Genomic DNA, 21,387 nt, shown 5'->3' on the forward strand with positions numbered 1-21,387 from the left:
AATTTGTATTTTTTGTAATTGAAAAATTCTGTTTTGTATCAATGATACATGTATGTTGTTTTATATTGTAAGTACAGTATATGTACAGTGTATTTTGTTGCAATAAGTCTAAGCGATGAAATGATTGAAATTGGTTATTAAGTTTGTGTGTGAAAACTGCCAGATGAGACGTTAAAATTTGAGTACTTGTGTGCATATTGATGATACCATTTTGCCATATTTCATGTCTTCCTGTACTTCAAAGAAGGTTTTCAGATTTTTTTTTTTTTTATGCCGCCCTCCGCCAACAAAGTTGGAACTGAGGCATTATGTTTTCAGCTTGTCCGCCTTGGCTTTTTGTTACCCGATAACAAAACAGATTTTAATCAAACTTAGATCAAGTGCATGTATGTACAGTGTATGAGCATGCAAGGATGAACTTAAAGGTTTTGATTTTAAGAGGTCAAAAGTCAGAACCATTAAAATGTTGATATATACCAGATATAGTGTCACAATAAATTGTATAAACTGAAATTGAGTAATTGAAATCAAACTTGGCTGAAGTGAGTATAAACATTAAAAGGCGATTTCATTGATCGACTCTTGGGACGAGATGTACTGGTATTGTTACTGTGATAATGTAAAATTAAAACCATTGAAGTAATTTTAACAAAACAGGTCATGAAATCATTAAGAATTCCAGAAAATATCCTATCACTATGATGACTTTGCAAGAGTAAAAAGATTAAATGAAAAGAGGTCAGATGTTAAAGGTCACAACAATTGTTGCAGGTGGCGGCGTAAAGGAATGTTTTAGAGTTGTCTTGGCTGTCCAGACTTTTGTTACCATGACAACTAAAGAACCATCGAACAGATTCTAACCGAACCTGCATGAAAGTAGGTCCACAAGGGCTTAGACGTGTAACAGCGACAGGTGTGAATTATTGTTGTACAGGTTAGGTAATCATAAAATTTGTTATGCATTCTCAACCTAAATTATTAATAAATTAAGTCATTAAATGTATTTAAGAGTGCTTCAAAATGCGGCTCAGATTGCACCAGAGTGGATCTTAGAGCCGTTCGCATACATCAGTTCATACTTCTTCCATGCTCCAATTTTACATGTTTGCATTTTAGTTTGCGGACCGACCAGGGGGGTGTTTCACAAAGATATCTCTTGAAGTTATCTCTAAGTTGTACTGAACAATTATGGAAAGCCGTTAGCATCTTTGAAAATATTTTTCAAACGTTATTTTAAGAGCAGGGCGCGACAAACCCGCTTGCCCGACGTCCCGGGGCAACCAAATTGAACCGTCGGGCAAGTAAATCAAATTATCACTTGCCCGATTCGGGCAAGTGATACTTTTACAGTAATTTCCTAGTGTCCAAGAACTCTACCATTCACCCGTCAACTTCTTACCCGTCGTCAAAATCCAGAAGCAAAAAAGCGATCGTTCCGATTTCGAAAAAACTTCACAGACAGCTAGCCAGCTCAGCTAGCTCAGCGCGCATGCAACAGTGACACTTCAAGCCATGAATGCCGCTCCGCCTCCACGCACGGCCGGCCGTGAGCTAGCTAGAGACAGCTAGCGCGATCGTACCAGCTGCGAGCTTATTCGCGCTCTCTCTCTCTAGCTCTGCAGGCCGCACCGACAGGCCTTTGCTATTCTCTGATTGCCGATTGGTTGAATCACGCCAAATATGACGTCATTATTCTAGGGAAATGAACACGTGCGAATCGGAATGGAATAAACAACAGGGATTTTCTAGTAAGTACAAAAAGTCAAATGTTTGATATTTATTCATAATGACTGTTAATGATTGTGAACATATTATTTAAAACTCGCTGCTCATATAAATCAGATGAATGTTTTTGTCTCGTTTTCAATTTATGGAGAATCAATAAAATGCGTTTTTTAAACCTTCAACCATCCTTTGTTGACCATTTTCTTTGACATATTAGGTTATTATTCAGTACAGTTACACTGTACATGTATGTGCATTAATTTGCTATCTAAAACACTAACTTATCATTACGAGATAATAAATGCTTTAACCTCGAGTCCTTTTTCGCTTTAAAGTTTTGGGCAAGTGGAAATATTGTTTGGGCAAGTAAATTGAAAACCCACTTGCCCGACAGGGCAAGTGGTGAAAAAAATTCTTGTAGCACCCTGAAGAGGCATAAATTGTTGATCCAAGTCATTCATATTTTCTATTATTAAGGACTTTGCATGTTCTTGATGTGGAATATATGAAAAGTCTAAAATAATTGAACTTTTGCTTTTGAATATATTTTATTGTAAGGCTACAAATGGCTCTCCATAATGTGTAAGTTCAACTTAGAGATAAGTTTGACTGAGGATCTTTGTGAAACACCCCCTTGATATGAGCATACATGAGGTTAAAGGTCAAATATCTCATGACTGCAATAAACTGGAAGATCATTGAAGCAACTTGGGTAGTTTAGCAAATTGAAGTGACACAAAAAGACACATCCACAACGCAAAAAGCATAATTGTTGGAAATCATAATCATTTATCACCTAGAGGTAAAAGCACATCGTTAGGATATGGAGCTAGTAAATATATGGATGATTAGGCTTACTGTTTACCTAAACTTTCATTCAGATATTTCAGAGAAGGAACTTTTAATTTACAAACATCACCAACTATTTTGCCTTTCGCGTTGTAGACAGGTTCTTTTCATGTCACTACATTTCACTATTAAGGCTACCTTAGATTTAATTTGCCTGGTATATTTTAGGGGTGAGATATGAAAGGTTTTATGTCACGAGAGAGACGTAGTTGTGTATTATATATCCCATACTGTGTTATTTAAGTTGGTTTAAGTATAAGAAAACTTCCTTTTTTAATTGGATTTTGCTCAAATTGTCACAGTTCTGCTATTTTCTGCTTCTTTTAAAGTTAATATCAGACTGGATTTGCATTTTATGTTCCCTCAATGCATTCTGTTACTTGTATTTAACTTTGGAAATGAACCTATTCATATATTTGATATGAATAGATTATGGTTTATACATTATGAACAAGCTTCTGATTATATAGGACAATTGGGGAAACCATTTCCGAAGCATATTTTTTTAACTGAAAGTGTTTTTTGCTATAAAATTATTGGAAATGATGAAATAAAATGAAATATATTCTGAACTGATTTTTGTTACGATGTTAACTGTTACAGTAAAATTGTATGTTTACGCATATCATTTGCATAATGTTCAAAGAAAATCACAAGTATGGCCAATAATGCATTACTAGAAACCAGGGGGGTATTTCACAAATATTCTTAAGTCGAACTTATCTCTCAGTTGGACTTGAATATTATGGAGAGCCATTTGTAGCCTTATAATGAAATTCATTCAAAACAAAATTCAAAATTCAAATATTTTAGACTTTTCATAAATTCCACATCAAGAACATGAAATCTCCAAAGTCCAACTTAGAGATAAGTTCAACTTGGGATCTTTGTGAAACACACCACCCCCCCCCCCCCCAGGAAGCTTACAGATGACAATCATACAAATTTTAGGTCAAATGAACACAAATAATAGCACCTCTTGGGATCTGGGATATGTAAGCTCGTCGCCAGAAAAATTTAGCGATGTTTTGATGACGTCACAAGGACCAATCCTGCATGACCAGACTACATCCTGTCATTCTATAAACGAATGAACATATTTTCAGTGCAATTATTTCTCAATAATAAAGAGTCTATTGATTTGAAACGAACTTATTTCACACCATTTTAAAAGGGAAGTGATGCTGAATGACAAGCCATGGTATAGTGAAAAGATAAAACCATGTCCAAAATTTAGAACGAGGCAGCAGATCAAACAGTGAGAATGATGCTGGTGAAGTTAGAGAAATAAGATGATGAAACGGGCACTGAAAATGTGTGCATTGTTATGGGACATTGTCTGCTTAAAGATAAAGACCAGTTATGGTCATGCGATTGCATTTTGAAAGAAACGTGAAATTGATCAGAAAAGGTTGATCATAGAGCATAGATGTACTGCAAGGTTCTGGAATCATCAAAATGATAAGAAATTTGGCCCAGTCTTCATAAAGTTACAAGCACTGTACACAGAAAGATGTATATGGGACAACGGACACGTGCGCGACACGTGCGTTTTTATCTCTCACAGGCCAATAGATAAACTAATTTACCAAATATATCAATAAGTAGGCTGTTTCCCAGCAAAAATTTTATCATCATGCATGTAGACTTCTATTATTCAAAACATATTCTTTCACATGATTGTTAATAAGAGCTTCCATTTCATTTTTTGAAATTGGGGCGTTTCCAATACTGGTCTTTACCTTTAAGCTTATTTGGTTCCTTACATGACATCACAAACCTCGGCAGTGTTTCTGAGAGCTCTTCAAGTGCAAAAGTGGGGCTGTAAATTATAGAACCAACAGTGCGATAGGGAAGCAGCGAGTTACGGACCAGATGGGATTTTGTGGAAGTGCTTCTTGTACACTTTTTCTAAATAAAAACACAGGTACAACAAGTATATCTTATTTCTCTGTGACAATATATATTTTGTGAGAACTCACATTTGATACAATAACCAAGCAGGATATAAATTTAATGCAAACAACAAAAAAACAAACGTTGTACAGGAAAGAATTTTCATCACATCACATCAAAACACAAATTTTCACGACTACAATGGAATACAAACAGATAATGGTTTTTTCTATACAATCCCTTCTAATTACAAGTGATTTGTTTCAAATAGAATTTTTTCAAATTGCAGTCACTGGGATTACAAAATAATTTGTTTTTTACGATAATATAATTTTTGATATAAACATTCTTTTGAGTAATTTAATTAAATTGGCAATCACTGTGACAGGTCATTTGATCTGTAAATGTTATATATGTTCTTCTTGTTTTTTTAAAGAAACGCATCATTACAATAAAGATTTAAGATTCAAAGACAATTTTTTAATAGAAATTCATTGCATGAAAAAGAGTTACTGGCAAGCGTCCTTGGGTATTTTTGTGTTTGTGACTTTCATAATAAATTCATATCATTAAAAAAGAAAATAATTGATTTCACAGCTCTCATAACCCTTCATCATCAAAGAAAGGGTTTAGTGAGAGAGGAAAAACACCTTGATACCATGCATATACATGTACATGTCAAAGCATGAAAGTTTAGTCATTAAATTGACATAATTATGATTTCCAACGAAAAAAGAAAAAAGAATGGCATTTAGTCTCAACCGCACTCTTTATATGAATGAAATGAGAAATTAAAATTGGCAATCTCAAGCTATATAAGTCTTCAACGCATGTAACATCATTCATTTGAAATAGAAGAGGAGATTCTTCAATTTCATTTACATTTGCAGTGATTTTTCTACAGTGGAATTACACGTTTGTACATATTTGTGCAGCCATGCAAATACTGTTTTTCTACAAGTAGCACAGTGTACAAAAATATACAAGTATTTCTTGGGATTTTGAACGCATCATTAAGAATTCAATAATGGCTGAAACTTACATGTACTTCACACTTATCGTATAACAACTGTACGAATGCACACATTTGAAATTAAACACATCAGATACATGTACATCTGTCAAACATCTCTATTTCTATTAACTTCAGAAAGAAAATTATCAAAACAAGATCGCTTTTTATACATCAAACACATATAGAATGTTCACTTTTTAACATATTACAAAAGCAACATGCACACAATATATCCATAATCTTTTCAGCAACCAAAAGGTTGAAATAATAATTTTAAAATTAAATATTTAGAAAATATTGTTTCAATATTCCATACAATCTAACATGATTCAAAATCAATCTTGCAAATCTGTCTCCTTATATTATCATATATCTCATTCATGATAATATACATCCCTTTTGATACAAGTACATACAGTATAGACTAAATTACAAACATTGGCATATCTACAAAAGTATTATACAGATATTTCTTTGGAAAATATACAATTGTAGCATTACAAGATATTTATTTACAAATATGAATCAAATGTTAGATTCGAAACCCCCAAAATACATTTCCTACTGGACCTTATTTAGAAACCATCCCATCTTGCATTCAATTGGATAATAAAACATTTCAACTATGCAGATTAAATATTTTTTTCAAGGAAATCCCACAAATGTCCCATTTTTGTCCACACTCCATGGACTTCAGTCTCATTTGTGTACATAAATTGTATCACAGGAGTTTAGGCTCAGGGCCCATGTAAATTTGATTAATGCTAGTCTTTCTTCATAGCACTTCTACATGTAGAATAGAATGCCATTGTGTACATTGTTCATATATAACGTTGTTTATTACGTTGTTTTGTCCGTTGAGAGCCAGAAGACCACATTTCTATGCAGACAAAAAAAATAAAGCATACCTTAAAAATAACTTAAAGGTAAAGACCAGTATTGGAAACGCCCCAATTTCAAAAAATGAAATGGAAGCTCTCATTACCAATCATGTGGAAGAATATGTTTTGACTAATACATGATGATAAAAAATTTGCCGGGAAACCACCTACTAATTCATATATTTGGTAAATTTGTTTCTCTCATGGTCTGTGAGAGATATAGGGTAGTCCCATATACATCTTTCTGTGTATAGTGCTTGTAACTTTACGAAGAATGGGCCAAATTTCTTATCATTTTTAAGATTCCAGAACCTTGCAGATGCTAGATGCTAGATGATCAACCTTTTCTGATCGATTCCACAACGTTTCTTTCACAATGCAATCGCATGACCATAACTGGTCATTACCTTTCAAAATATGCCATACATGTAACGCCTTCTGGCTCTCAACAGACTAGCTTAGGAAAATATACACATCAAAAGTCTTAGAGCCAGAAAGACAATGAAGTCATTTCAAACTTCCACCTTTCTGTCTGTGGATGAGTTACGCAATCGATTAGCCACAGAGATGCATTTCAGCTTGGAAAAAAAAGCTTTCACATCTAAAGAGTTTAAATCATGGCATGATTTTTAATGATAAAACTGACAATGTGAAGATACATGCATATATCACAGTATATGTACAGTATCTGTTGCCTTTTGTTTTAAAGCTCTTTGAGATTTGTTTCGATTTTTTTTTATTTGAAATACTGCTCAATAAAACTTGTTGGCATTCAACTCAAAGAAATATATACACAGAAACAAGCAAGATAAACAACATTCTTTGATTAAACTGTACAGCTGCAGGTGCTGAGTGATCTTTCTGTACAAACGGACGCACACCAATACTGATGATGATACAATACAACAGTTACAGATGATGACATGAGCACACTGCATGCTCCGGTAGAGAAATAATTTGGTCCTGAGTTTCGATGAATCGGGATTGAGATGTCGGAAAATGAAATATACTGCAGCAGTTCTAGCTCTATGATGGGTGCACTGAGGAAGCACATGCTAAACAGGTTTGACGGTTTGGACTTTTGGAGGAGAAATGTCGGCGGAAATTAAGTCACGGAGCAGCTGCTGCAACATCGCTCAATGTGCTATGATATCATGCAATCAATGTGAAGCAGGCGATAATGTTCTCTTTTAGCAGCACATTAAGGAGACGTCAGACGCTATCTCCTGCAGGCCTCTGTCGATACATAACTCAATATTCATCTCCTGCGGGGAGTGCCTCTATCAGTCCCACGCATTCATTTCTCTGTCAGCTCTGCTCCATGTGCATGGTGAGACTCTTAACGCGCGATTAGCGTATACTGTACATGGGGGGAAGGGCGCACGCCTACCCCACATCGCCACCACCAACTCCTTTATCTTGTCATTGCATCTATCCTCAGTCCCACCTGTATTATAATAATGTCTTCTTTTTTTTTTTTTAAAGGATAGCTAATGCCTCTCACAAGCGGGTGGAGCACACATTTGAAGTGATATAGCACGAATAGCCCCCTCGTGTAGCGTTACTGTTACAGTGACATAACGATGCGCAGAATAATTCACTTCCACTTGTGTTCCCAATGCCCAGCGAGGGCCAGCTTCTTCTTGTTCGTGTGGGGAGCGTAATTCAGATCCTGCGTAGATACAACACGGAAGAAAAGAAAGAAGTACAAAATTAAGAACTATTCATATCTTCATGGATGAAAAGATAACAAATAATGATATACTTTAAATGAATGATATCAGTGTATATTAATCTGAGCTTGCACTGAGCTTGCACTGAGCTTTGATTCCTTGAACAATGGAATTGACATTGAACAAAAATAAAAAAATAAATGGATAAATAAATCTGTCAGTAATTTTGCTAAACCTATAAAAAAAAAAAGGATGTATTTACAAATTTTGGTTGCATTAGAAGTATTTTTTGCAGCAACAATATATTTCTTTTTTTAAATCTCCTCTCGCAAGGTGGCACTTACTATAACGAGTCATAGCATATTAAGAGGAATAGTTGTGACACACGCACTCATGTCAAATCATGGAGTTCCGAATAGTTCACTCGCATATAGATATTGTATGTCTTTTACGCATGTGACAACTATCTCCCTCAAAACACTATTCGTAACAAGTATCATTAAATTGATGAAGATAAACTGCCAGTTGAGGTTTGCAATGGTAATACTGATTACAGTACAACATAAAATGTAACTGGGTCACAATGTATTAATACACAATAATAGCAAATTGAATGTTATGTAATGATTGACAACACTATACATTTATGAATAAATAAATAAATAAATTGAAAAAAATAAACAGTATTATGGCATGCATCACAAACAGACAACTTTATCATATGACACATTTTATTGTATACAATTGGATTTATATCCTTAATTTGACTATGTTTTTCATGCATCTAGTAAACAGTGGGACAATTTTCATAGGCTTGCGGGTGCACCATGAGAGAGAGGGAGGATTGAGGAGTCCTGAAAAGGACTCTCTGTAATCTTTCTTGAGGGTGTGTAGTCCTGGAAAGGACTGTTGGTGTAGTCTTGAAAAAGACCGTTGGTTATCATTCTTAGATTATAGTTCTAAGGAGAACTATAGCGCTTGGAGAGGATGGGTGGCGGGAGTGGCTCAACGTTTCATATTGTAATGATTGTTTAAAAGCATGACCGCAGCTTCATGTAGTTTATCAAATTGATGAGTTTACTATCTTCAGGCAGTTGGTTCACAATTCCTGTTGAACAGTCTAAACAGTATAAAATCTACAGATAAAAATCTGTTCCATTACGTAATGCATATATTCATTCATTATTTAAGGTTACCATATATTAATTCATTATTCAAGGTTACCATGGTTACTGAACAACCCCTACTTTACAGTTATAAGGAAAAATAAAACATGAATATACACAGAATGGCATGCATGTATAGGCGGCAACATCGAAACACAGTATCACACAAGTTGAAACAAAAAGGCAAATAAAAGAGATTCTTGGGAGGGATACAAAGACTTATCAATGGCGACAAATAATGAATTATTTCTGCATGCAGACCACAACAAAAAGGAAAGGTAGAAATAATAAACACATATACCGTTACACCGATGTTCATCAAATGTCTGGTGAGTGTACATATATATGGATGTATTGATATGTTAAATACATGTAATATAATGTAATTTCTTCACTTTGGAAAGAACAAGATCAATATTCATTTCAAACATTCTTATTTCTATTCGATGCTGATGGTTCGAACCAATACTGTTAATCGTTTGGAAACTGAGAGAAAATCTATCCCATTAATACTTAGAATTCTGAAGTTAAAATGTATCCCCAACTCAATTCTTACCACTTCGCATTTGAAAACGTACCTCTATTCAATAGATATTTATAAATCTGGAGATATATGGACAGCTTGCGCAATGTAAAATGGATACAGAATGTCCTCAATGACATCACAAATAAATATTCTAGTGAAAATGTATGCTTTATATGCATACAGATACATGTAGGTTCCCCCTTTTATAATAATTTATGTCCAGTTAAAAATGTTCAGATTTTCAGGAATTGTTATGACAAATCATGTTAAGATGTTGGATGAGGTGAATGTTAATATTGATCGTCACATATAAAGCTACATGTACATGAATGGCACAATGATCGTCCCCCACGGACCTATAACACAGTCACTAGAATGCTCACTATACTGTATTTCCCTCCATTGAAGCCAAGATGGCAGCCATTTTGAATAACTGATATATCACCAACAAAAATTGTCATTTCTATGACATGAGTGTAAAAACAGAAATAGGATGTGCACAAAGTGAAATTCATATATGGTTTGCAAATTTGATCTTTTTAGGATGATATTGACTTGCGTAAAATATTTGCAATTAACATGTATTATTCCAAATGGCTGCCTCAAAGGCAGTTCTCATCACTACTTTTAAAAATACAAATGAGCCTTCTAGTCATGCTATATATCTGTGGGTTACGTGAGCACGATTGATGTACGTGCCTTGGTCCTTGCTTGGAACTAATGCTGTTCATTGTAAAATCCTTCATCTGTTTGCTTTACTGCAGGGATAAAAGAATGTGCATAATACTTTCAAAGGTCATGTCCAAGTTATCGTGGAACGTAATTCTTCATGCAGCAAGAAAAAACAAACTTGAAATATATGGTGTCCCTCAGGGATGTTTCTAATCACTTTAGGTACCATCATATTCTTTATTTTCAAAGGTGTGTGTATATCCTGGACGTTCTTGTACAAAAAGTTGTATTTACACACAATTAAAATAAATACAAATGCTAGTCCCAAACATGCGATCTTGATTGATTGAAGATCTAATTGCATGGAATGTATTTAAAAGTTGCATTTAATCGCAAGTGTTTATGCAAGAAGCCCAAGATACGTGTATGTCACTTGAAACTGTACCTGTCCTAGAGTGGATCTTAGGGTATAAAACGTAGAGTTGTGCAATCCAGTCCAAGACCACAAATCTAATTCTTGACAAAATGTATCACTAATGAGCCAATGTTTAATGCAATGACTTTGATGATTTTACTTCTACTAAATGTATTTTAGGATTTTGCTGCTAAATGGTTTTTCCCCGAGTGCAAATGCAATTCTTATGTAATGCATGAATTTATTTTAAAAAATATAATGAACAAAAAAGAAATACACCAGTCAGCTATCTGAATTCATCACAAAAAGTAAATTTTAAGTCCTTCTACAAAATGTAGTTCATGCCATAGCTGACGTAGCCTCGACTTCTACATAATCAAGATCAGTTGATAACTCAACTATTCATACCGGCCATTACCAAGTTTTGTGATTTTTCAAGAATGTAAAGAATGGATTTGTCCCAAATTTATGTTTCTTATGAATGTTACATATTAAAGCTTGCATCTAAAAGTATTCAACCAGTCCACCTTTCATTCTTGGGTTACGAAGGGAGGGGGGGGCATCAAATTTACATGGGGGGGGGGGGGAATAATTAAGTTGTTAACTGTACATGTCAATCAAGAGACCCATTATGGGATGTCGGTGTCCATTCTGATAGAGAAAAGCCTATTCCCTTTTGGGTCTTCAAGCAAAATCCTTGTCAATGATAGGCCGACAGATTTTCTTTGCAAGCCTCCAGCCAAATGACTCGGACCAAAGCATCTGTTTTAAACTCTCTAATTTATTCCAGATCAAAACCCCAGACTGCCACTTTATTTGAGTATATGTATGCAATATGTGTGTTGTAACAATAGTTGACTGTGACAATCGGCTGTTTGTTCCACTCGTCAACTAAGGATAGCAGAGAGTTAAAGATGCACCCACCTTATAAACCTGCTTGGCTGAGGAACCTGATACTGATGTTGAAGTTTTCCTGGGCGACGAATTGGGCGAAGAGGTGGTCGATGACGCGGGGGAGGAGTCGGGCTGGGCCTCGTCGCCGACGGACTTGGAAGTGCTCATCTTCCGGGTTTTTTGCTCTTTGCGGAACGCCTCCTCCTTCTCACGCTGAGCTGCAATCTCCAGCTCCATCAACGAGCGTCTTGGTTTCTTCTCTAGTTTTACTGCAAGGGGGAGGGGGAGGGGGGATCAATTTGACAAAAAAAGCATTTTAACCCAATGACTACTTGAACAACATGGCTCTTGCATAAAAGCCTAAGGGTATGAGAGAATAACAGTTGATGGATTAACAATGTACAGACGTAAAGCTGGAAAAGATTCAATTTGAAAGTCATCCAGGACTTGAGACTATAATTGTGTTCATCGTACTGTGTACATCTACAAGACAAGAAGGTCAATCAAGTCATTCTTTTTAAACGGATGTGGTTGTAAAAAGATTAACATCAATAATACTACTGGAAACTTGTATAGCACTCATGTCGAACAAGAAAGATACTCAGGGAGCTCTCATATTACCTTGACTGATTTTGGTGCTCAAAGAAATTTAATATATACAATTTTTTTTAAAGTTAGGTCATCGTAACTTTAAACTTTATTTACATGAACATGTGCTTGAAGGAGTAAAAGGCCTTTTTTGTTCTGACTCAATATGCAGAGTAATGACTTGGACTGACATGTAAGCATGTAGTATTCCTCAAAGTTGAAAATTTGTGGAATAAACTTTGGAAAGATAAACAAAATACTGACAAATATGATTTTAAAAATGGGACTCCCCAATTTTCAGATATGAACGGAATATGATATGGTTCAACCTGAGGATTCTAGAAAATTCAAGAGCCTGAAAATATCAAACTGTTGAAAAGCCGACTTATACACATTTCTGAGATCAGAATTGACCAAAAGATGATCATATAAGGAATAAATGATCATATAAGGAATAAATGATCATATAAGGAATAAATGATCATATAAGGAAAAAGTGATCATATAAGGAATAAATGATCATATAAGGAAGAAATGATCATATAAGGAAGAAATGATCATATAAGGAAAAAATGATCATGTAAGAAATAAATGATCATGTGAGGAATAAATGATCATGTAAGGAATAAATGATCATATAAGGAAAAAATGATCATGTAAGAAATAAATGATCATGTGAGGAATAAATGATCATGTAAGGAATAAATGATTATATAAGGAAAAAATTATCATATAAGGATAAAATTGATCATATAAGGAATAAATGGTCATATAAGGAATAAATGGTCATATAAGGAAAAGATGATCACGTAAGGAATAAATGATCATATAAGGAATAAATGATCATATAAGGAAGAAATGATCAGAATTGACAAAAAATGATCATATAAGGAAAAAATGATCATGTAAGGAATAAATGATCATATAAGGAATAAAGGTTCATATAAGGAATAAATAAGCAGAAAATAAAAACTAACCAATCTTCTTCTTCTCCAGATTCTGTGAGAGTTTGATTCCCTGCTGGACGATGCTGGCCTTCCTGGGTTTGTCTCCCGTTGGTGAGGTCGTCTTGTTACCGTCCACCATGATCACGTCAGGGACGTCTCCTACGCTGTTTGTCGGCGAGACACCTGAAGATTCGGCCTGTAGAAAGTTCATATTGATCGAATGATGTTAAAGGCATCGTTAAATAATGTTAAATCTAAGATGCACGACCCTATGTGTTATCAGTGCCTGTGATATGGTGTTAAATTGAAGCCCTAAAAAAGGGCGCTTCAAAATGATCAAGAAGTGCCTCAAAAAAGTGAAAATCTTTGAGTGACCGGTTTTACCATACTCGTTTTCCCCAATAGACTGTAAAATTTGTAATTCCAATCATAAATATCTTTATAATCAGACAGGCGATGAGCTTGTAAAAGTCATGGGGTTCCTGACTGATTTATAATTAGCATTGCAGCATAAGCTAAATCCAGGGTTGTTAAAGAATCTGAGACAAAGTTACCGGATCCCTTTAAGTACATTGCACTTGAGAAAAGACAACTTCACTTCACAATGCCTAAGTTTTATACTCTAAAGCTATAACACTAAATGGTCAAAAACTGTTCATGTTGTCTTTGTTCATTGCAAGAGATTTTCCAGAAAGGCAAAAATCATCATGAAGCTGTGATTAAATCACCTTGCAATCTGGACCACATTCAAATATTTTTTTATTAATGAACCTCGTCCAGTGATCTGCATCTATCTGTAAATTAAACCACAAGCTCTAATAAATGTAAAAACATTGCTCCCTTGGAATGTATCAAGTAACTTGTATTGATACAATTCATTTTTTGCACCCAAAAAGCTCTCTTGACAGCCGACCAGGGTAGCCTTTTCAAGTCATTTCATTCACGAACATTTATGTTCCCTGCTTTTTAAGGAATGTAAATATATTTTACAAAAAGTAAAATGTATTCAAAGAAAGCCCCATTTTCAAAGAAGATTTAAATAACTTTGAACAAAATGGCAGCAATTGGCATGCGAGGGGAAAGGAGATGGGGGATGTGCGGTCGGATATGGGGGCAGGATGAGATGGGGGGTAGCGTTGCGTAGTTTTGTAGGATAGGAGATAAATTGGGGATTCAGTTTTCATTTCCCGTTCCCACTTGTGATACGATCCCAAGCTTGAGAGGCCCTTCATCTGGCCACCTGTCTGTCGGTAAGCAGCTTTAAATAGCGAGATAAAATAGATTCATGACACAACATGCTCTTGCTACAATTGCTTTGTGGTCTGTTTAATAATTCTTTAAGCTACCTAAATTCCTTACTTTTAACCCTGAACTCAACTCTGTAAAGGCTGCTAACAGTAACCCATTGATGATCAAGTATACATTATGATAGCAAAACCATTACCCATGCATTATTAAAGGAAGTATGGAAACTTTAAAATAAACTAATAATATATTTTGTTTGCCCACATATTTGTGGAAAAATCGATCGGCACCACCAATTTTGATCATGCAGAATTTCTGAAAACTTTTGAAAAAAGAAAGAAGAAAAATTACAAAGGGAACCTCAAAGAGAAAGGTGACTAAGATAGCACTGAATCACTTTGTCAACCCAATATTTGACACAAAGACCTTAAAGGGAAAGACTTTTGGATTGAGAAATAAAAACAAAGGATAATCAACCGGAAAGAAAATGCAATTATGTTCTCACCTCACTTTTCGTTGGAAATATACTTTTTAATTTGACATTCTTCCATTCTGGTATGTTTGTGAGTGGCTAATCGGGTCAATGGATGTAATACATACAATACAAGCATGAAAAATTAACAACAGAGTGCAGAGTACAAGTATATGTTTGTTAGTGATTAATGACAATGTGATTGTTTTGAAAATCCCATTTATATCATTACATTTATGCTGAAAAGTATCAAGGGATAAACAATGCTAACAAATTGAACACTCAAATGAAAACATGCAGCATATATGAACATCAATATTTTTCACAGGCATGGATAAAGGACATTATGTTCAAGTATATAGAGAAATACAGGCAAGAAACACAAATTACAAAGACAGGAGATTGTACTGTACCTGTTTGTCATAGTTTTCCATTCTTCTTGGGAAGGTAGCACTTTTGGAGAACTTCCCATCAGCCTTGGATCCCTTGAGTGCCTTCTGGTACTCCTTGTAGTTGATCGAGCTGGCCTCTGGGTCAGTGGGTGACAGCGACATCTTCAGCTCAGGTGTCTTTCCCAAGGACTTTCCAGTCTTGACCTTCAGGATGTCATCCCCAGCGGGGGTCGACGGTGTGGAACGACCCGACGTATACCCACTGCTCTGACTCGGTGACGATCTCCCGTCGTCCGAGTCTCTTCTCAGCTCGGTATCGCGGACAATGTCCACAAGCTGGTCATCCTGACTCTCTGACGTCTCCGACTGCTGACTCTCATCTCTTGAGGAGGTGGATTCCGATCGCAGACGATCCCTTTCTTTTGAAATCTCCAGGGTACGTTCTTTCTGTAGGCGAATGTCCCTCTCGATCAAACTTTCCCTCTTGGTAGAACCATCATCGGATGTTCCATCGTAGGAGTAAGTTGTGCTGCCTTCAATGCTGTCATCTAAGTTGTCTAGGCCATCAACAGACTTGTTGATACCCTTTGAGTGGGATGGTCTAGCCCTCTCTCCTTGGGACACTGGCCGACTCTTGGTCTGTAGGGAACGTCTGCGTTGCTCTACTTCAGCAGCCTTCTGCTCCCAGAGAGAGCGAACAGATTTCATGTTCAGCTTGGGCGCAACTATTTCTGAATCTGGATGGGCATGACTAGAGACCTTTCCTCCCGACTGGACAACATCTGGCATTTTGGGTCCACTCTGCGATGACTGGCTTCCTTCAGATTCAGCCTCTGACGTAGAGTCCTCACGAGCTCTGTACTTTCCTGAAAAAGTATCAAATCTATTCTTCTTTCGTTCCTCATATCTCTTTAAGCTGGCAGCCTGCGACTGATCAAGGACAACGGAAGACTTGTCCACTGACTTCTGGAACTCAACTTGGCCCTTCCATGTTTGTCTGGAGACCTTCCTTACTCGTGTTGATGCCAGGACATCATCCTTCCCCATGCTCTTCTTTTTGGGCTCCTCCTCCTCTGGGTCTTTGGCAAACATGGATTCGATTTCTTCAGGAGTTGTGCCATCCAAGATGATAGGATCTTTTCCGACACCTTTGTGAGCATAGACAGGTGCCATGGGACCAGACTCTACCTTGGTCTCCTCCGATGGGACAACATAGTCATGATCTACCATGTCTATTGACGCAGTTGCTGCTTTCGGCGATGATGGTTTGGACAGTGTTTCAATAAGAGGAAGCTCAATGGTACCCAGTTCATTGATGACTGGACTGTCGTCCTTACTCAAATCTGGTCCAGCCACTGTAGGAAGCTCTTCTGCACCCTTGTTAAAGCTGGAGTAATCTCCAGATAGAGACATGGGTGATGTTGGTGACTTGCGCTGGTATGATGTGCTGATCTTTGGAAGGACACTCACCCTAGGTAGGGTATTGGACATGAAGGGCTTTGGACCTGAAGTGTTGGAGCCAAAGAAGCTTGGACGGGCTTGTGAGAGGTCTTTCCTGACATCCCTTGGTCTGGGAACAGACATCTTGCGTTGTCGACCCTCGCTCGACTCCATGCTCTTGGTGACATCGACCTCTGGTTTGCTCTCTACAGAAATATTGTAGTCGGGCGTTTTCCTGGGCTCTTCAGTCTTATCAAATGTTGCTGATGCCTCTACAGCAGGACTGTACTTAAAATCTGCACCTTGAGTGTCCTTAAAACTTGCAGCTGGACTGTCCGTATTATCTGTTGCTTGACTGTCTTTAACGACATCCTCCACTTCCGCTGCTACCTCCACTACACCCACAGGAACAGCAGTGTGGATTCCTACTTCTCTATCATCACCATTATGATCTTTTGCAAGTCCATTGATGTCAGCATGTTCACTGGCCGGAGCTTTGATGCTGACTGAGTAGTCCTCTTTTTCAGCTGGCTCATCGACAACATCAACATCAACCTTCTCCGGCCCCATCTCCAGGGACAGAACATTGTCTGACTCAACTGTTGTCTCAGGGGCTTCGAATGCGGGCTCACTCACTTGAACCTCCACAACATTTTCAATTTGACTTTCACTTTCCTGCTCCTCCGCTTGGCTAGACACTTCATTCATTGAACTGATCAAGATCTTCTCTACGAATTTGGCCACTTCACCCTCGTCTATTTCTTCTTCCTGCCCTGCAGCAAGGGAAGAAGGGGCATCAATGTCTGTGGGTGGTGGGGTGGGAGCTGAGTCCTGCTTCTTCTTCTGCTCCTCCTCCACTACTTCCTCCCAGTTGAGGGAAATATCACTTTTCCTGGGCATATCAGGAAAGGGTAAATCATGCTCAGACGTATCTGCCTCATTGTCCAAAGTCCCCTCAGGTTCCAAGGTGACCTCAGGATTTGACCTCTCTGCATCTACATCTGTGATTTTTATGACGGTTTCTTCTTCTCTTGCGTCTGCCGTAAATATAGGTTCATAATCGTGCTCCTCCTCCTCCTCCTCCTCCTCTTCAACGTGGAGGTCATCTCCAAAAATATCTTCCACTTCTTCTTTCGCTTTGCTCACCTTTTCATTTTCAATAACATTGGTGTCAATCACATGATTGTCGTTCTGAAAAATATCTTCCACCTCGGCAAATTCTTTCTTTGTAATTGCATCCTCTTCTTCCATCATCCGCTCGTTGTTCTCAAACTCGTCATCCGTCTGCGTGATCTCCGCGCTCCCATTTACATCGAAGATGTCGTCGTGATCCGCGACGTCCAGGGTGTCGGTCCCGTTGGTGTATACTTCTGGCTCTGCAGCGGCTCCCTCCATGATTGCAGATGTGCTGGCGCCCTCTTGGTTGCTACCTGGAGATGCTGCTTTGTCCTCCTCAAATTTGGGGATGATTGGTAACTGAATACAAGGATTTAAAAAAAAAAGAAAATAGTTGATTACATGATTCAATTTACTTTTTCACTATTGTGTTTAATGAGCAAAATAATCCAATAAAATCCCTGCATTTACAATTATAAAATATACTGTCTATATATCAAGAATTAAAATACAATCATGGGACCATTCCTTTTTTTAGTGTCTTTCAATAAAAGAAACAAATCATAATGCATTCCGTTTTATATCTGATAACATTTATGATCATTACTGACACTAATCTCACATGAAGACCGTTCCTGACCTTCACCGACCTTCTATGACCTCAAAACTAGAGTATGCCACCAAGGAAGAAAGACCAGGCACAGGTTACCAAGACGATGCCAACAAACACAGGGTACATTTTATAGGAAACAGCATCCCCACGAGGAATGATTCATGATGAAACAAGATGCTAGGTATGTGACGAACTGCAACATACAAGGGAACCATTTCCAGGCCTAGCTGCTTCTATTTGCCCCCATCTTCATATAAGCCTAAGTTTTCAAAACAACCCACTGATTATGATGCAGGTAAATTGGCCAAAACACAACTAGCTTCAGATACTTTTGCAGACAGAAGACACAAGTAGATGACTATTGCATGGTTGTACTCGAGCTATTATCCCGAGCAAACTAGGCCTTGCTCATGAAATAGAAAACATTTGCCTGTGAAGACACAATTAAACTGTGACATGCTCTGCAGCTCAAGCTAATTCCTTGAGTGATTGCAAATCACTTGACTTGATTTAATGGAGACAGGGAACTTAAAACTCAGGCTATTATTTCAAGAAGCGCTGATGAGCTGTCTAATATCTAAAGCTCGAGCTTACTGGGCTAATGAGGAGGTACCCTTTGTGAAGTTCCTGTTAACTCATTCTTTTTAGAGTAAAATGTTAGAACTTCAAAAGCCCCTCCTTATTAAAGTAGAAGAAACTAGAAAACAGAGACTGGAGTCATCTAGGCCAGGGTGAAGAGGATGTATGAAATCCTAGGAGGACCTGGGACAGGAACTCCGAGATGAAAACCTGAAAACCACAAATATCGAGGGAAGCTCGCTCCATTCTGCCTAGCAAACAGACATTTTTTATGAATTTAAAATCTGGAAGCATCTCTACTCAATAAAGTCATCCTCCCTCGGGCTACCTGCCCCTGGGGTTTCTTGCTCAAAAACTTATTTCCTCCTTCCAGAAAAGCCTAGAGGGTGACAACTTTCGAAAAACCAGGCCTCAGGACATTACAACATGAAAGACGTCAAGAGAGTCCAGGGAATCGGTACAAGTTCCTGGACTTGAGGGCAGACTGGCACCATGCAGGAGACTGGACCTACAGGGAAACATCATTAGCAATTAAGGGGGAAGTTCACCCTGATATTAGTAGTAGAAGCTGAATAACGAGAGGAACAGGTCAGTGAAAGGTTGAGCCAATTCCAATTAAAAATAAGAAAGTTATGAATTTCCAAGTTGAGATCAATGAAACACAAATTGGCAACTCCATGACGTTTCTTGCAAGCTCCCCTAGCTCCCATTTGTTCTGTTAACAAAAAGTAAAAATGTTTATTTCCCCTCAAGAATAGATATAATTATTGCAAATATGTTTCTATTCAAACCCTGTATGGAAAAGAAATCTATTTCATCATCAATAATGAAGAAACTGAAAGTTTATGAAATTGTACAGCTACAAAGCAAATTGGAGAGGAGCCCGCAAGATACGTCACAGTGTTGCCAGTTTGTGTTTGATTGATAAAAACTGCAGAAATGGGTAACTTTCTTAATTTCAATCGAACTTTGCTCAAACTTTTACTCACATGCTCCTATAATTCTAAGAAAAGCTTGTAAGTTTAATACATTCACTTTTGATATCTGTGACCCCTTTTTTTTATTTTAGAGGACACCTACAGATGTGTCAATATTTAGGTATTTATAACTTTAAATGAACAAGAACTCCTTATTTTCAACCAGACCAAAGTCATTACTAAATCTATTCTTAGTCAGTCATGATCTTATTTATTCACAAACCCACATGCTATGTCAATATTCTCACAAACTTCACCCATTTGATAAAAGATGTGAATTGTCAGTGATTCACAGGCTATTCCATTTATACCGACGGAAATTGACCGGACATTCGGAAATAGATCCAAGCAGCTTGCTTTTTCCCTTCTCATTGTATTAATGTAATCAAGTACTATTGCAGAAAAAAGGCCAGCTACTCTAGTTCACATAACCCTGTGCCAAGAAAATAGTAATGACATTGTCAAAAATAGCCATAATTTTGCAAGTGATTAGGAAGTGAACTTGTTAATGCAAGTGACGATATGTAGGGTGAGGTTAACTGATTATTGTCTCGAAGTACTATGAGCATTTAGACTAAGAGGCTTAATATTAATTCTCCATCATTTGTGCAATTCATGTTTACAATGTTTAAAAACCTTGTTTTATATTTTTACTAATTCTGGTTATATCTAATCTAGAATGCAATTAAGTATGTTAGAAAGTTTAATGGCAACTGATTATCATAGTATGGTCAAGATTCATCTAAGTTGGATTCATCTAAGTTGGGCTTGTCAGTTAAACCTTGATTCAATGTTTAATTTTGGAAATGGTTGTTAAAAAGTCATCACAGCAATTATCTACAAAGTAAAGCATCTAATTCCTTTTTCCCCACATAATTCCACCACAAACTCTGCTGACTGAAATCAATCACATCATGTCATTTTGAATCTTAAAATGGTGCATTTCTTCAAGAATATAGGAGGTTTCTAAACCACAACATGGCACAAGGAAATGAAGCAGGAACCTAGCTAACATTCATCACCATATTGGAGAAACCCACAAGTAATGTTTTCAAAGACACTTTGCTATATATATATATATACAGCCTGACCTGGATGGAACCATGATTCAAACATCTAAAACTGGATGTTGTAACCATGGCAACATGATTAAGTGCAAAAATTATGTTTATATTTATAAAGAAGTTACTAAATAGACATCTCCTTGCTTTATATATCAAACTATATTGTAGAAATGAATCTTATTCTCCTGCTGGCTATTAAACTTGGTCAATCCCTACAGCTATCTCATAATAACTGACCAACA

The 21,387-nt window shown here is 37.0% G+C and overlaps 1 protein-coding gene across 2 annotated transcripts in view; it reads right to left on the reverse strand.

Annotated features, from left to right (window-relative positions):
• Positions 1–6,819: 6,819 nt before the first annotated feature.
• LOC577548 (serine-rich adhesin for platelets) overlaps positions 6,820–21,387 on the reverse strand; it is a 41,187-nt gene continuing 26,619 nt past the window's right edge. Inside the window, exons 2-6 of one of the 2 annotated variants that reach the window (XR_004066098.1) lie at positions 15,378–18,272; positions 13,278–13,443; positions 11,743–11,981; positions 10,431–10,489; positions 7,981–8,038 (exon numbers count right to left, since the gene is read on the reverse strand). Coding sequence is in view for 1 of the 2 variants with exons in the window: in XM_794868.5 (XP_799961.4) it covers positions 7,964–8,038; positions 11,743–11,981; positions 13,278–13,443; positions 15,378–18,191 (3,294 nt within the window). In the remaining variant the exon portion in view is untranslated. Of the gene's footprint in view, positions 8,039–10,430; positions 10,490–11,742; positions 11,982–13,277; positions 13,444–15,377; positions 18,273–21,387 lie in introns of both variants that reach the window. The other variant, XM_794868.5, reaches the window with a different exon arrangement.

Source organism: Strongylocentrotus purpuratus, unplaced genomic scaffold, assembly GCF_000002235.5.
Source record: "Strongylocentrotus purpuratus isolate Spur 01 unplaced genomic scaffold, Spur_5.0 spur5_scaffold_3, whole genome shotgun sequence".
Lineage (NCBI taxonomy): Eukaryota > Metazoa > Echinodermata > Echinoidea > Camarodonta > Strongylocentrotidae > Strongylocentrotus > Strongylocentrotus purpuratus.